This window comes from Raphanus sativus, chromosome 5, assembly GCF_000801105.2.
Source record: "Raphanus sativus cultivar WK10039 chromosome 5, ASM80110v3, whole genome shotgun sequence".
Classification (NCBI taxonomy): domain Eukaryota; kingdom Viridiplantae; phylum Streptophyta; class Magnoliopsida; order Brassicales; family Brassicaceae; genus Raphanus; species Raphanus sativus.
In genome coordinates this window covers 30,509,564-30,523,870 of record NC_079515.1, presented here as the reverse complement: position 1 = coordinate 30,523,870, position 14,307 = coordinate 30,509,564, and the positions used below count along the sequence as shown (strand labels likewise).

Genomic DNA, 14,307 nt, shown 5'->3' with positions numbered 1-14,307 from the left:
ATTCAAAATTTCATCTTTTTATTTGCATATTGATCCTTACAATTAAAAATTACATTTCTAAATTTTAAATATTTTCTTGTTTATTTTGTAATCCTTAAAATTTGTATATCTCATTTCAAATTAGTTATTATAAATTTAAGTTTTACCCATAAAATTAAATAAAAAAATATAAATAAAATTATAATATTTTAAAAACTAGAATTAGACAATAAAATATTACAAAAGAAACTTAATATTTGCTTTTAATTTAATATTTAATAAATTATAATTAATTTATAATATTTTAAAACTAGAATTAGACAAAAAAATGTGATAATTTATTTGTATTTTAATATTTAATCGTGTAACTGTATTTATAATTTATATTTAATGTGAGATTTTATTAATCAATATTGCTGTAATATTTCTATATGTGTTTGTTATTTAATAAAAGTTTTATGAATTTATGGTAAATATAAAGATCATAGTATAAAATACAAATAATTTTGAAATTAAGTCTAAAGTTTTGTTTTTCAGAAAAACATCTTAAAATTTCAAATATAAAGTTTTGAAAATTTTAAAATAGAGAGTCATTTTAAAACGTTCTTCAAATTTTGTAATTTGACTTTAAAAAAAAACATTTGTAATTTGACAATTTTCACTTTTCACCGCTTCAAATGGAACTTGTATGCAACAGCAAATAAACTATGATTTCGGTGAAATAACCTCCCCCTGAAAAGTTAGAAAATAGATTGGTAACTACTTGGATGTATAGATGCATAATAGTAATCATATTTACGGTTGAAAAGAAATCAAGATCCGTTAATCAGATTTTATTCAAGGTGTATCTAACTTCATTCTATTTTTTTATTCTAAAATAGAATTTGGAATGAAAATACTACAGTGATATTCTATTTCTCACTCTAAATGAAAAAATATGTCATAATAACTTATTTAGTTTTTACTCTATCACTCTATTTTTTATTCTAAAATAAAATATTATTGTAGTAAATTTTAATTCTATTACTCTAAAATATAGTAAACCATTGGGTATGGTCTTATTTTGGATAGCAAAGTATGCATGTTTAGTCTGTCATTTCCATCAACAAACGTTATCATGAAGAGAGAACATTAAACTTTCAAAAGTTAAGTTATTTTCTTGAAAAGTAAAGACATGTGTTTTTAAGTAATGATTAAGAATATGAATTTCGATGACAAAGCTAGAGGGATCATTAGTCACTTTGTACCAGTACAAGAAGAAGCCAAAGCTGTCATTTATTAGAGTTTCTAACTTCTAACCGATACATCCGTGTTTAGGACAAAGAATGTTTCACGAATGTTTCATGAATCATGGTGATGAAATGAAACTTTGTATGATCGATCACAAGACTACAACGTTGCAAATGGGAAATAACCGAAAAAATATACATATAGGCTAAAGAAATACAAATACTCAAATCACATATGGATGATATGCCATCTCTTTCTCAACTTCTAAAGAACCAAGTACAAATTGAATATCAATGATATATAATAAGGGGGTAATAGTAATGAAAGAAAAGAATCCAAATAATCCTACAAAATGTCAAACTTAAAACTCACACAGAGGATGTATCAGCAAGAACATCATTAAGCAAATTATCATCACCATTAGCCATGGCTAGCAGCTCTGCATCCCTATCCTCCTCATTGGAGAAATCTCTTCTTTCGAATTTCGAATTAGCTGATATAAAGATAAGCTTCTGAGCTCTATCTATGGCTGCATGCGACCGCCCATGAGAGTTTACCCATTTCAAAAGAGAGGAATTGCATTTGAACCCACAAGCAGTTGCATGGAGGAAAATGAGCCTTACAGCAACTTTCCCTAGTGACCTGAACTCGCTAAGATACGTCTCCCAAACAAGTCTACTGCTTTGAGGATTAGCTATCCTCATCTTACCAGATACCGGGTCACGCTCTTTCATCTGAACCGCCCTTGCATACATAGGATCAAGCCCTTCTGTTCTCCATTTCATAAGTTCCATCAATGCAATGTGTGCCTCCTCTCTAGACACAAGCCTTGTTATCAACTTATCTACATCTTTCTCTTGCTCTGGTGACAAACACTTGAACGGTGGAAGATACTTCCCGGTGCTATCTCTTATCAAGTAAAGAGGGTCTAGTATGAACGCTGCAGCCCAAGCTGGGTGATAACTCTTCTTGAATCTTCTCTCAACAAGTTTCTCGACAAGCCCTTCCCCTACGTTGAACTTAGAGTCCCAATCTTTAACCTTAGCTCTTAGCTCGTCCCATAAAGGAAGGCATTGCCCAACAAGCAGCTTCTCTTCCTCTATTCTCCGAGCCATCTCTTTGACAAGCTTGATCAAAGCGTGAACCGCCTCCACCTCGTTCCAAAACCCTTGGTCTCCAACCATCTCTCTAACCTCCCTAGCCCCGTGATCCTCTATTAAAACAGCCTTGCACGCATCATCATGCATTACCATCTGAATTGCTCTAGCGGAACTCAACACATCCTCGAGTAAATTAAACAACGGCTCCCAGAAACAAGCCTTGCTACTACTACAAGTTAACGGCAATCTAAGCATTATAGATTCGCCGTGTTCTTGAAGCTGATACTTACAGTGCGCGTTACGTATCTGCGCGGTGTTGTTGATGAACTCGGCGAGTCTCACACAGTTTTGTGAGACGGATTTAAACAAAGGGAGCTCTTTTAGGAAGTCTTTGATCAGACTGTTTAGCCCTTGGAACTGACAAGACAGGTTAACCATCCACTGATGCTGACTCTCAAGACTCCTCAGCGCTTTGGTCTTAAACTTATCAGAAACTATCCCAACACACCTCTGAGGTAAATTTCCACAAATACCCTTCACAGTCTCCAACAAGACCTCCTCCGCGTAGTTCGACGGCACAGCTCCGTTCACCGGAACCGCCCTTCTGTACAGACTCGTCCCGTTTGGTAAATTCACGATCAGGTTCACTATTCCCTCTCCCGACTTCCACCCGTCCGATGAGATTTGGAGGAACATGGCGTCTCGGATTCTCGATTCGGACTCAGCCCTCGCCTCCTCGTACTTCACGTCGAGTCTCGTCGTGGCGAAGTCTCGCTTGGAGATGATCGGTAACCCGACTTGTGTTAAGAAAGCTCGAAACTTCGGATGCTCGAGACCCGACAGAGAAACAGAGCCGCAAGATTCGAAGACCCAGTCGGACAGAGAGCTGAGAGCCGAGTCTATCTGCGACCTCGTGAGAGACTGCGTGTGCGAAGGTTTGGGACTCTTGAGCTTCTTCACGCTGTCTTCAAGCATCGCCAACGGACCCAGATCGTCTTTTCCGCCGGAGAGCATCAAATGCGGCGGCGGCGGCGGAGGAGCAGAGTACTGCAACTCTCCGCCGCAGAATCTCGAAGGATCCACGACGGTTATCGGCGCCACGTGGTACGAGGCCTGAGGAGGGTTGAGGCGAGAAGGAACGGCGGTGGTGACGGCGCCGGAGGAGTTACGTTTCCGGTGGCGAGAAGGGGAGGACGAGGAAGAGGAAGGAGAAGGGTTGACCGAGGAGGAGGAGGTGAAGTTGGGACACGTGCCACGCTTGAGGTGCTCGGAGGCGGTGCGAGAAGGGTTAGAGGCGGAGAAAACGGCGTCGCACAAGGAGCAGCGGAGTTTCACGGCTTTGGGGAGGTTAGTGTCGGTGTTGCGCACGAGGATCGGCTCGAGGTGTGCCCAGTACCACGCGCCTTTGCCTTTCACCGCTTTGGTTCTCACCGTTAACAAACCTTCGTATCTCTTGTTCAAAGCTTTGGCCGTTACCTCGTCGGTTGTTAGCCCATCGATCGCCGCCGTGGGAGGAGTGTTCGTCGTCGACATTGCAAAGACCCAAACAAAAAAAAAAGATCGGAACTTTCGAGGTGGGTTTTTGAGAGAATGATGTTTTGTTTTCTTGTTTCTGTCTTTAAAAGGGTTTAAGCGGGAGATGTTGTTGCCTCGTAAAAAACGTGCGAGTTAACTTAACCGGGAAAATTCACCGGAAGACGGTTAACTTCGTCGTCCTCCCAAGCCATTTTTTCCGAGGATCAAGAGAAATTCACTGCTCTAGTTTCCTTCTAATGTCACTCACTGATCGCTCTTTTTTTTTTTGCGAATTCGAAGAAAGAGACAGTGGAGAAAGAAGAAGAAGAAGAGTTTAGACAAGTGATGAATGAAAGTCACGCGCGTGTGGAGCGGACGTTTTTTTTTTTTGAAAGGAACAAGGTGAAAGCAGAGTCCCCACGTCGTACGAGAACCCAAGCGTTACATTGGCTCATACACTCTCTCACTTCCCCATCATTGGAGCGTTTTTTCACGCGCTTCTATGTGGGTTTCGGACGTTGTTTTTCACCTTTTCTTGTCTCTTTACTTTTTTTTGTTTATTTCTTTTCTACTGAAACTATTTGGGACCTTAATTTAATGCATTTTAGATTTTTCGTAATCTATAGTACATGTTTTTTATACTACTATTTCTAAAATACATTATGAGATTTTACCACAGAAGCTAAGCTATATATATACATGAAATTATAAAGGTTTTGTTGACAAAAGAAGGTGAAAGATGAATTCAGTTTACAGAGTTTAGTTACTCATGCAGATTACAGGACTCGTGAGCCTTTCTTTGTTTAATATCGTTACAAAATAAAACTGGTGAGTGGGATTTCCATTTGTGTCTTCCTGTCTACGTGGGATGTGTTCAGATTTTGGACATGTAAAGAGGGTACAGTGGGAATTTAGTTTTGTTTCTAGGTAGACGGTATGAAAAAACATTAAAGGGGAGAGAGTATGCTGTGTTGACCATTTTGTTCATCACTCCAATGGACAGTTCTTAGTAAATGATTTTTTTTGTTGTGTTTGAAAGTTGAAAGAATCAAGTCTTTTTTTTTTGTCAAAGAGAATCAAGTTTAATTTTGTAATTCGACTGGATCCTTTTAGAGCTTTTCATTTCGTTGACTGATGATTTTGGTTCCTTCTTCTAAAACATAATTTATTTGTTGAAATCTAGAATATTTGGTTGCTTGTTTTATTTTTTTTCATTGATTTTGTGTGAATGTTCAGTATCATGAGTGTCGCGACCGTCGCTAGCCGTTTGAATATTCAGTCATGAGTAACAACACCCTTTGTACTCTTCACAACGTTCACATTTTTTCCAGTTTTTTTTTTTTGCAAACAGAAAACAGAGACACATAAGCAAACACAAAATATCATTGCGACTATTTAATCTTCAAAACAATGTTCATTAGAAATCACACTCGTGGTGTGTCATCGTTCACTATACATTCTTACCTTTTTTGGTATCTTGTTTGTAAAAAGGATTGTAGAAACATATACCAATACAAATCACACTTCATGTAAAGGATATGACGATATAGAACACTGCAAAAAAAAGTTCACAAACGAAGATAGCACAACATTTATCGCAAACAACATATAATTGCACGCATAACATTTTGTCAGTTTCAACACTGTAAACACGCTTGATCACAAATCTTGGCAACTATTTTCCTTGGACAAAGATAACCAGTTAGATAAAATTTGATTTAAATGTTCTCTCATCTCAAATTATTCAAAATACTGGCGCCCCATGCGGCATCTTGTCTCCAAAATAAGCGATAGTATTTCGTTAAAAATAATCTCTAGTTATAACGCCTAACTTAATCTTATTTATTTGGAAGTTTGAAACAAAAACATTGTAAGATACAAAATCAAAATGAAGAGAACTAAAACAATAACTAAAGTAAAAGGTAGAGGTTAGTAGGAGTCATGTTTTAATTGGTCAATATATAGTGTCGTATTAAACCACTTGTCACAACTGTCTCCCACTTTCTGATGTATGTATGCATGCCTGCTTATATGTATGTGAATGATCCATGAATTATAACTTCTGAACATACATATTCTGCTGATATTGAAGGAAGAATTCAATTTTGTTAGCATATAATTTAGATCAGTCCAATCTTAACAGATGGATAGTACATTTGTAAGAATGATCTTGTCTGTTAGATACCAACCACCCAAAATCAATGCATTAAAACATAATATAATTTATTTCGTATTATATTATCATGCTGTGAAACACTTGATCTGAAGACACTTCTAAAGCCTACTTAAAAATAAACAATGAGATTTGAAATGTAAATGTTTAGTAGTAATAGTAGACTTAGATATATAAATATATACTTGTTACATGGAATGAGATATTTTAAATCGGTAGATGAGTATATCTCTGGATCGCAACTTTTAACTAAATGAGTAACTTTTACCACAGAAAGTAACTACTGACAGAAATAAGAAATCTGGATCTTCGTTTTCAATGAAGTGACATTCATGAAACAAAGACCTAACTCATTTTAAATAAATTCATTGACATTAATCATGTGACAACCTAATTTGCTTGATTCGCAAGCTTGCATGAGAGTTTTCATTTCTCAACCACTCCACTAAATAGTGTTTAGAACTGAAATAAATATACCATATTGTAAGACGCTATATAATTGTCACTAAGATACTGATGGCGATGGTAAGTAGTTATCTACTTAGTGAACTTGGATAGTTTTGGCTAGCCCTAGCCTTGCAAAAGAATATATCTAAATTATTAGTAATTTGAAAACTGTTGAAGTAAAGTTATGGTATTTTGTAAACTGGGTATAATCACCGACTATGTATAATTTGTCAAAGGAAAAAAAAACACGGAATATATATGAAGCTTGTTTTGCTACTAAAAGAAAAAACAGCTGCCCCCCCCATGTTTCTTCTTCATAAAAATTAGTTAAACGACTCGCAGGCAAACAAACTATTAAAGATTTGTTTAGGCCGAGCTCTACAGGCCCATGGGCTTATAAAAAGCCCAGTGATATATCAAACCGGCATGGAACGGTATATTTCGATCGAGTAAAAGGAAATCAGTTACGAATCCAGAATCGAACCGGATCATCGCGAAAACAACAGAACCGGAAGTCTCGTGCCTTACTCCTGTTTGTTTCCGACCAGAATCTCGTAACCGAAGCCAAACTCTACCGAATCTCGCCCACTACTAACTTGTTGTCCTAATCGAAGTTAAGTTGGAGAAGAACAAGAAACACCAGGGGGAATTAGATCGTAGGGAGAAGGAAGGAGGAAGATGGGAGATATTTGGGCATGGCTTATATCCTTCTTCTTCCTCATCGCTCTTGTCGGAATCATCGTCTACCAGGTTTTAATTCGATCCGATTCTCAATTTCTAGAAAAAACCAAACCTAAAGTTAGAGGCTTTGTGCTTTGCCACATGATTGTAATTGAGAAAGTTTCAGCTTTTGGAATGTTAGGTTTCATGTTATTAGTGCATTGACTCGTCCTAATGGAGTATATCCTGTAGTGTGTTTCTGAGTTTAGACTAAGTTCAGAGGAGTCACTGAGATCGATAAGCTAAAATTAATAACACAGAGGAGTCACTGACTCTGCATCAAACTCTTTTAATTTTGCAGCTTGTTTGCTTAGCGGATCTTGAATTTGATTACATTAACCCTTACGACTCTGCATCGAGGATAAACTCCGTGGTTTTACCGGAGTTCATTGTACAAGGAGTTCTATGTGTATTCTATCTCTTGACAGGACACTGGTTCATGGCACTCCTATGCCTTCCTTATCTCTACTACAACTTCCAACTGTAAGTCTCTCTCTCTCTTTTTTTATCTCCAATCAAAACGTGGTGTGATGATTCCCATTCGGTTTCTCTAATTTGTTCAGCTACTCGAAGCGACAACACTTGGTAGATGTGACAGAGATATTCAATTTGCTTAACTGGGAAAAGAAGAAACGACTGTTCAAGCTTGCTTACATAGTCCTTAACCTCTTTCTCACTATCTTCTGGTAATAAAGAAAAAACATCTCTTTTCTTAGCCTTCTTCATTATATAGATCAAGACAAGCTAAAACACTTTCTGTCTGTTTTTTTGTTGGCAGGATGATTTATTCAGCACTGGATGATCATGATGACTGATTGAGTACAAGACGCTGTTCATTATTTCGGACTCTTTCCATCTGATTAAACACCCATGGTCGAGGTCCTCGAGGATATGAAATGAACAAAGTGTTTGTTGTTGTTGATACCAGTTTGGTGTTTGTAAGAATAGTGCCTGAAAGATTTGTGTATTTCTTTTTTTCTTTTCTTTTAGAAACATTTTTTTCAGACAAGAAGTCGGAAGTTCAAAGTGCCTTGTTGTCTCATTTAACCAAGTTTAAAAAAAAAAAAAATTAACCAACTAAATTTGCACATGTAAACCAAACGGTTTAGTTAAACCAATATACCAATTAGTTGATATTTAATAAACCCATTTCATCTTCTCCAACAAAATACCCCAATCTGTAAACACACACTCGACGACGACCATGGCGGTCTCGTTTAATACGACCCTTCACCAGTGTTCTCTGAGTCCGAGGTTCTCTAAAAGTTTACTTATTTAATTTCTCTGATCCTCAACACACAGCACTTGCATCTGATTTTAGTTTTTTTTTTTGCTTTTTGTAATGGTTTGTGCAGCTGTAGCATCAAACTTTATTCTGGGTTGAAGCCTCAATCTGCAAGTTCGTTCCTTTTCTCCTTTACCTGTCTGAAAATTTCGCTTTTTTTTTTAATCGAATTTGGGCTTTTAGTGGCTATGGGAATGAAATGATTAGTTTGTGTTACTCTTGTCGGAATCTGTTGCAGGCTTTTTGACAAATGGGTATCAGAATCTGAATAAGGAGTTCTATGGCAGGATCCACAAGAGTTTGGAATCCGGGTAATGAATGTCCCCCACCTTCTTCTAATTTACGGAATTGATTCTAGACTTGGCTTTCTGCTTCTCACACTTACAAAATATCTATGCTCAATTAGTTGTGAAAGTTCCTGTAATGAGTTATAAAGTGTGAAAGCTAAGACTTGTAGTACAAAACGATATGTGGCTTGTTGATTACATGGAAAGTAGGTTTGCCTTTGAATGTGTTATGGTTCAATTCTAGTCGTCTGAGTGGTGTGGTTTATGTGTTGTGCAGGACTGGGAAAGCGAGTAGGTCACGGGTGAAGATGATGCCAATAGGCACACCTAGAGTGCCTTACAGAAACCGAGAAGAAGGCACTTGGCAATGGGTCGACATTTGGAATGCCCTTGTAAGTATATTGTTGTAATAATACGTTTCTGTATGGCAAATTAAAAAAAAAAAAGAGTGATACTTTGATTATATTGTTGTTGGTAGTATCGAGAGCGTGTAATCTTCATTGGACAAAACATAGATGAAGAGTTTAGCAACCAGATATTAGCAACTATGTTGTATCTTGATACACTTGATGACTCGAGGAGGATTTATATGTACCTTAATGGACCAGGCGGGGATGTGAGTTTCTTTTTCATTCTTTTTGCTTACACACTTTGTCTAATCTTTTGAAGATTTAAATTTGTAATTATTTTTTGTTTGAACAGCTTACTCCAAGTCTGGCTATCTATGATACGATGAAGAGCTTGAAGAGTCCTGTAGGGACACATTGTGTCGGGCTTGCTTATAACCTTGCAGGTTTTCTTCTTGCTGCTGGTGAGAAGGTAAACAATCTTATGCATCTTTGAAAACTAAAATTGAAGTGATATGGCTAGACTCACTTGGAAGTTTGAATTTATTGTTTCCTGTGGAAAGGGTCAACGGTTTGCGATGCCATTGTCAAGAATAGCCCTCACGTCACCAGCTGGTGCAGCCCGTGGACAGGTGTATTAGCTGCGCCTATCTCTCTATTTGTGGACTATTAATGATATTTCATCATTTTTTTATTTTACTCAGGCTGATGATATACAAAACGAAGCAAAAGAGCTTTCAAGGATAAGAGATTACCTCTTCAATGAGCTAGCCAAGAATACAGGGCAGCCTGCGGAAAGGGTTAGTTTTCGACATTATTAATAATAACCAAACACCAAAGAGTAAAAAGTTGCGAGTGAATATGATGATGAATGAATGAATGACGGATGCAGATATTCAAAGACTTGAGCAGAGTGAAAAGGTTCAACGCAGAAGAAGCTATGGAGTATGGGCTTATCGATAAGATTGTTAGACCACCTCGTATCAAAGCGGACGCTCCTCGCCAAGAAGAAACTGCAGGTCTCGGTTAATCTGTTTTTCTTTTCTTTTGTAATGTAATAAGGTCTGAAGTTCATACAATCTTGAAGTCATTGGTTCTTGTTATGAAATCTCACAGTTTTCAGGTTATTTTGATTCCCATTTATTTTCTGCATCTACAAACTTTTTTTCTAAGTCCTCTTGTATAAAGAAAGATACAAAGGGAGGCAGTGCAGAAGCTGAAGGTGAGATGAAACTTGTGCTAATCTATGTGGCCTTCTTGTCTTGTTGGCACTGGCAGAGCCTACCAGAGCTGAATGTACAAACCAAAAAAAAATGGTCCGGTTTAGTGAATCATGGGTTAGTAACCAAAGAATTGGCATGAACCGACTTTGATTATTTGAATGAATAACGTCAAAAGTAATAACAATAATATTTAATTGAGTTGTGATTAGTGTTACAAAAAGAAACATAAAATGAAATCGGAGATGATAGAATACGGTCTGGTTTAATACAAACCGGATTGTTAAAACCAAATTTTAGATAAATCTTAATTATCAGAACCGAGACCTGATTGGGAGTGGGAGAGAACAAAGCTTCTCGACATTTGCCTTGGTCGCGTGATCTACAAAATTATCGATGAGATGTTTTTCTGGTGTAGATGAAATTCGTTCAAGTCAGGGAAGATACGCCGCGAGTAGAGTAGGTGTTTTCCAGATTTGTAGATTTGAAAACCAAACAAACCTAATGTTGTGTCGGAGATTGGTGCTGAGTCGGGGAGGTACTCGTACTACTCCATATGTCTCTTTTATCCTTACCTCTTGCGAACGAGGCTTCTCTGGTGGTGGTGGTGTCAGCAGCAGAAGCGGTAGAAATCTCTCTTGTTACAAAGAGAGATTGAGAAGTGGCATAGCTGGTATAAAGAAAGATGAGGCTGTTGCTCTGTTTCAGTCCATGATTAGGTCTCGTCCTCTTCCTACGCTCATAGATTTCAATCAGCTGTTTACTGCAGTTGCCAAAACAAAACAGTATGATCTCGTGTTACATCTTTGCAACCAAATGGAGCTGCAAGGAATTGCACACGACATTTACACTCTGAGTATCGTCATCAATTGCTTCTGCCGGCGTCGCCGACTCGGTTTTGCTTTTTCTGCGATGGGAAAGATGTTGAAACTTGGGTATGAGCCTAACACTGTCACATTCTCTACTTTGATCAACGGTTTATGTCAGGAGGGTCGAGTTTCCCAAGCTGTGGAGTTAGTTGATCGTATGGTGGAAATGGAGGTTGTTCCAAATCTTATTATACTCAACACTCTTGTCAATGGGCTTTGTCTCAAAGGTGAAGTGTCTGAAGCAATGTCTTTGATAGACCGAATGATGGCTAATGGATGCCAACCCAATGAAGTTACTTATGGTCCTATTTTAAACAGAATGTGCAAGTCAGGGAACACTGCCTTGGCTTTCGATCTGTTCAGGAAGATGGAAGATAGAAAGATCAAGCTTGATGCTGTCAAATACAATATCATCATAGACGGTCTTTGCAAAGACGGGAGCCTTGAAGATGCCCTCAACCTTTTCAATGAAATGGAAACCAAAGGGATCAAAGCAGATGTCTGTACCTACACCTCTCTCATAGGAGGCTTCTGTAGTTTTGGTAGATGGGATGATGGCGCACAGCTGCTGAAGGATATGATTGCAAGGGAAATCACCCCGGACGTCTTCACTTTCAATACTTTGATTGATAGTTTTGTGAAAGAAGGAAAGCTTACCGAGGCTAAAGAGCTGTACAATGAGATGATCACAAGAGGGATAGATCCTACTACCATTACGTATAATTCTTTAATATATGGGTTGTGCATGGAGAACAACACCCTAGGTGAAGCCAACCAGATGCTGGAACTGATGGTTACCAGGGGATGCGATCCTAGCATCGTGACTTATAACACCCTTGTAAACGGATATTGCAAGGCGAAACGGGTTGATGAAGCCATGAGACTTTTCCGCAAAATGTCTCCAACAGGAATGGTTGCCAATACAGTCACTTATAGCAGTCTCATCCAAGGGTTTTGTCACTCAGGAAAAATTAACGTTGCCAAGGAACTCTTCCAAGAGATGGTTTCTGAAGGTGTTCATCCTGATATTGTGACTTACGGTATTTTGCTGGATGGGTTGTGTGACAATGGAGAACTAGACAAGGCTTTGGAAATACTTGATCAAATGCACAACAGTAAGATGGAACTTGACATTGGTGTCTATAATATCATCATTCACGGGATGTGCAATGCAAGTAAGGTCGATGAAGCTTGGGAGTTATTCTGTAGCCTACCTTCGAAAGGAGTGGAGCCTGATGTCAAAACATATACTATTATGATTGGAGGATTATGTAAGAAAGGTTCATTGTCTGAAGCGGGCCTGTTGTTTAAGAAAATGGAAGAGGATGGGATTGCGCCAAGTAGCGGTACATACAACACTTCTATCAGGGCATATCTCCGAGAAGGTGACTTAGCCAAATCAGCTAAACTTATAGAAGAAATGAAGAGTTGTGGGTTCTGTGCAGATGTTTCCACCATTAAGATTGTTATGGATATGTTATCGGATGGTAGAATGAAGAAAAGCTTTCTAGACATGCTTTCTTAGAATGTTAAGACTCTTTAGTTTGCAATAGACAAAAGTCCCAATTAGTGTTTTGATGATGTGTATTTGGGCTTATTAGTTGAAACTAAATTTGTTTGTTAACATCTAATCAGAGCTTGATGCCTTCAGCCTTGTCCTTATTTTACTTTGTGTTTCGCTTCTAATTCATGCTGTTGTTTTATGTTCACTGAAAGTGTGTATTAAGTGCGTGCAATATTCATTTGGGAGAAGCATGGATTATAAGTGAAGTGTAGTGTAGAAAGAGACACGAGTCCATGATTCAACCATAGGCAAAAATCTCATGAAACCCCACTAGATCAATACGGATATAAGACATCTTATTATATAAAGCTTGGTTCTTCAAAGTTACTAATTAACATGATCGTGACACATGGCAATTATATATTTAAGATTATGATATGTGTTAAATACTAATTTTTATAAAATAACTATTTAATAGTAATTTTCCTTTTTTAAGTTTTAAACAAATATTGTAAGCAAAAAAAAATTCATACAAACAATTATTTAATGGTATTTTTTTTTTATATCCAAAACAAAGAAAATTATAAAAGCTATGTGAAACTTGATTCTTCAAAGTTACTAATTAAATTTTATATTTAAGATTGTGACATGTGTTATATAAATAATTATTTAATAGTAATTTTCCTTTTTTGAGAAAAAGAATTGTAAATAATAGTAACTAGCTTTATCATAAGATATTTTTTTTACAATTATTTTTTTATGATTTTAGAAAAGGAAAATTAATGTTAATATTATTGTACAAATCGGTTTTGACATAGAATTTGTAAAAACGAAAATTATTATAACTTTGTTTTACAAATCATGTTAATATGTTAATAATAAGATTGTAGTTTTTTTTTGGTTTATGATCTTTTAATTAGGATTTGAATAAAGAAAATTTAACATTAAACATTCTTTTACAATTTTTTGGTTTAAGATTTTTAAAAAGGATAATTACAATCAATATTTTTTTGGTTCTTCAAAGTTAGTAATTAACATGATTGTGACACATGTCAATTTTATATTTAAGATTATAACATGTGTTAAATAAAAATTTTCATATAGATAATTATTTAATAGTAATTTTTATTTCTTGAAAAAAGTATTGTAAATAATAGTAACTAGCTTTATCATAAGATATTTTAAAAAAAAAATTTATGATTTTAGAAAAGGAAAATTAATGTTAATATTATTATACAAATCGGTTTTGATATAGCAATTTTAAAAACGAAAATTACTATAACTTTGTTTTACAAATCGTGTTAATATGTCAATAATAAGATTGTAGATTCTTTTGGTTTATGACCTTTTAATTATGATTTGAATAAAGAAAAATTTAAATTAAACATTCTTTTACAATTTTTATTAAGATTTTTAAAAAGGATAATTACAATCAAATATTTTTTTTACAACTATTTATTCTTTATGGTTTTAGAAAATAAAAATTAGTGTTAAATATTGTACAAATGGATTTTGGTATAAGAGAAAGAAAATTACTATTACATAGTCTTTTACATCATATATTGTTAAAAAATACTTTATAGTAATTTTCAGTTTAAAAAAAAAAAATCTAAACAAAAATTAATTGTAAA

General features: G+C 36.1%; 4 protein-coding genes across 4 annotated transcripts; 3 read left to right on the top strand and 1 right to left on the bottom strand.

Moving 5' to 3' along the window:
* Nucleotides 1–1,390: 1,390 nt before the first annotated feature.
* Nucleotides 1,391–4,160, bottom strand: LOC108805065 (uncharacterized). Its single transcript, XM_018577015.2, has one exon. The coding sequence runs from the start codon at nt 3,840–3,842 to the stop codon at nt 1,578–1,580; it is 2,265 nt and encodes a 754-aa protein (XP_018432517.1). The 5' UTR covers nt 3,843–4,160; the 3' UTR covers nt 1,391–1,577.
* A 2,737-nt stretch (nt 4,161–6,897) lies between these two features.
* Nucleotides 6,898–8,194, top strand: LOC108859097 (protein cornichon homolog 4). Its single transcript, XM_018632942.2, has 4 exons — nt 6,898–7,194; nt 7,466–7,647; nt 7,728–7,850; nt 7,943–8,194. The coding sequence occupies exons 1-4, from the start codon at nt 7,123–7,125 to the stop codon at nt 7,977–7,979; spliced, it is 414 nt and encodes a 137-aa protein (XP_018488444.1). The 5' UTR covers nt 6,898–7,122; the 3' UTR covers nt 7,980–8,194.
* A 72-nt stretch (nt 8,195–8,266) lies between these two features.
* LOC108857773 (ATP-dependent Clp protease proteolytic subunit-related protein 2, chloroplastic) lies at nt 8,267–10,210 on the top strand. The gene is made up of 9 exons (XM_018631785.2): nt 8,267–8,418; nt 8,520–8,563; nt 8,688–8,760; nt 9,014–9,128; nt 9,215–9,352; nt 9,439–9,555; nt 9,647–9,715; nt 9,788–9,883; nt 9,976–10,210. Exons 1-9 carry the CDS (start codon nt 8,369–8,371, stop codon nt 10,111–10,113), a joined length of 840 nt encoding a protein of 279 aa, XP_018487287.1. The 5' UTR covers nt 8,267–8,368; the 3' UTR covers nt 10,114–10,210.
* A 425-nt stretch (nt 10,211–10,635) lies between these two features.
* LOC108861772 (pentatricopeptide repeat-containing protein At1g12620-like) lies at nt 10,636–12,834 on the top strand. Its single transcript, XM_018635722.2, has one exon. It carries the CDS (start codon nt 10,700–10,702, stop codon nt 12,695–12,697), a length of 1,998 nt encoding a protein of 665 aa, XP_018491224.2. The 5' UTR covers nt 10,636–10,699; the 3' UTR covers nt 12,698–12,834.
* Nucleotides 12,835–14,307: the final 1,473 nt, after the last annotated feature.

Excerpts from the sequence above, each read along its gene's own strand:
- LOC108805065 (XM_018577015.2), bottom strand. The coding sequence starts at position 3,842 with ATGTCGACGACGAACACTCCTCCCACGGCGGCGATCGATGGGCTAACA.
- LOC108861772 (XM_018635722.2), top strand. The coding sequence starts at position 10,700 with ATGAGATGTTTTTCTGGTGTAGATGAAATTCGTTCAAGTCAGGGAAGA.
- LOC108857773 (XM_018631785.2), top strand. The coding sequence starts at position 8,369 with ATGGCGGTCTCGTTTAATACGACCCTTCACCAGTGTTCTCTGAGTCCG. Across the intron at positions 8,761-9,013 it reads CACAAGAGTTTGGAATCCGG|GACTGGGAAAGCGAGTAGGT; the intron begins GTAATGAATGTC and ends TGTGTTGTGCAG. Across the intron at positions 9,716-9,787 it reads CTGGTGCAGCCCGTGGACAG|GCTGATGATATACAAAACGA; the intron begins GTGTATTAGCTG and ends TATTTTACTCAG.
- LOC108859097 (XM_018632942.2), top strand. The coding sequence starts at position 7,123 with ATGGGAGATATTTGGGCATGGCTTATATCCTTCTTCTTCCTCATCGCT. Across the intron at positions 7,648-7,727 it reads CTCTACTACAACTTCCAACT|CTACTCGAAGCGACAACACT; the intron begins GTAAGTCTCTCT and ends TAATTTGTTCAG. Across the intron at positions 7,851-7,942 it reads CTCTTTCTCACTATCTTCTG|GATGATTTATTCAGCACTGG; the intron begins GTAATAAAGAAA and ends TTTTGTTGGCAG.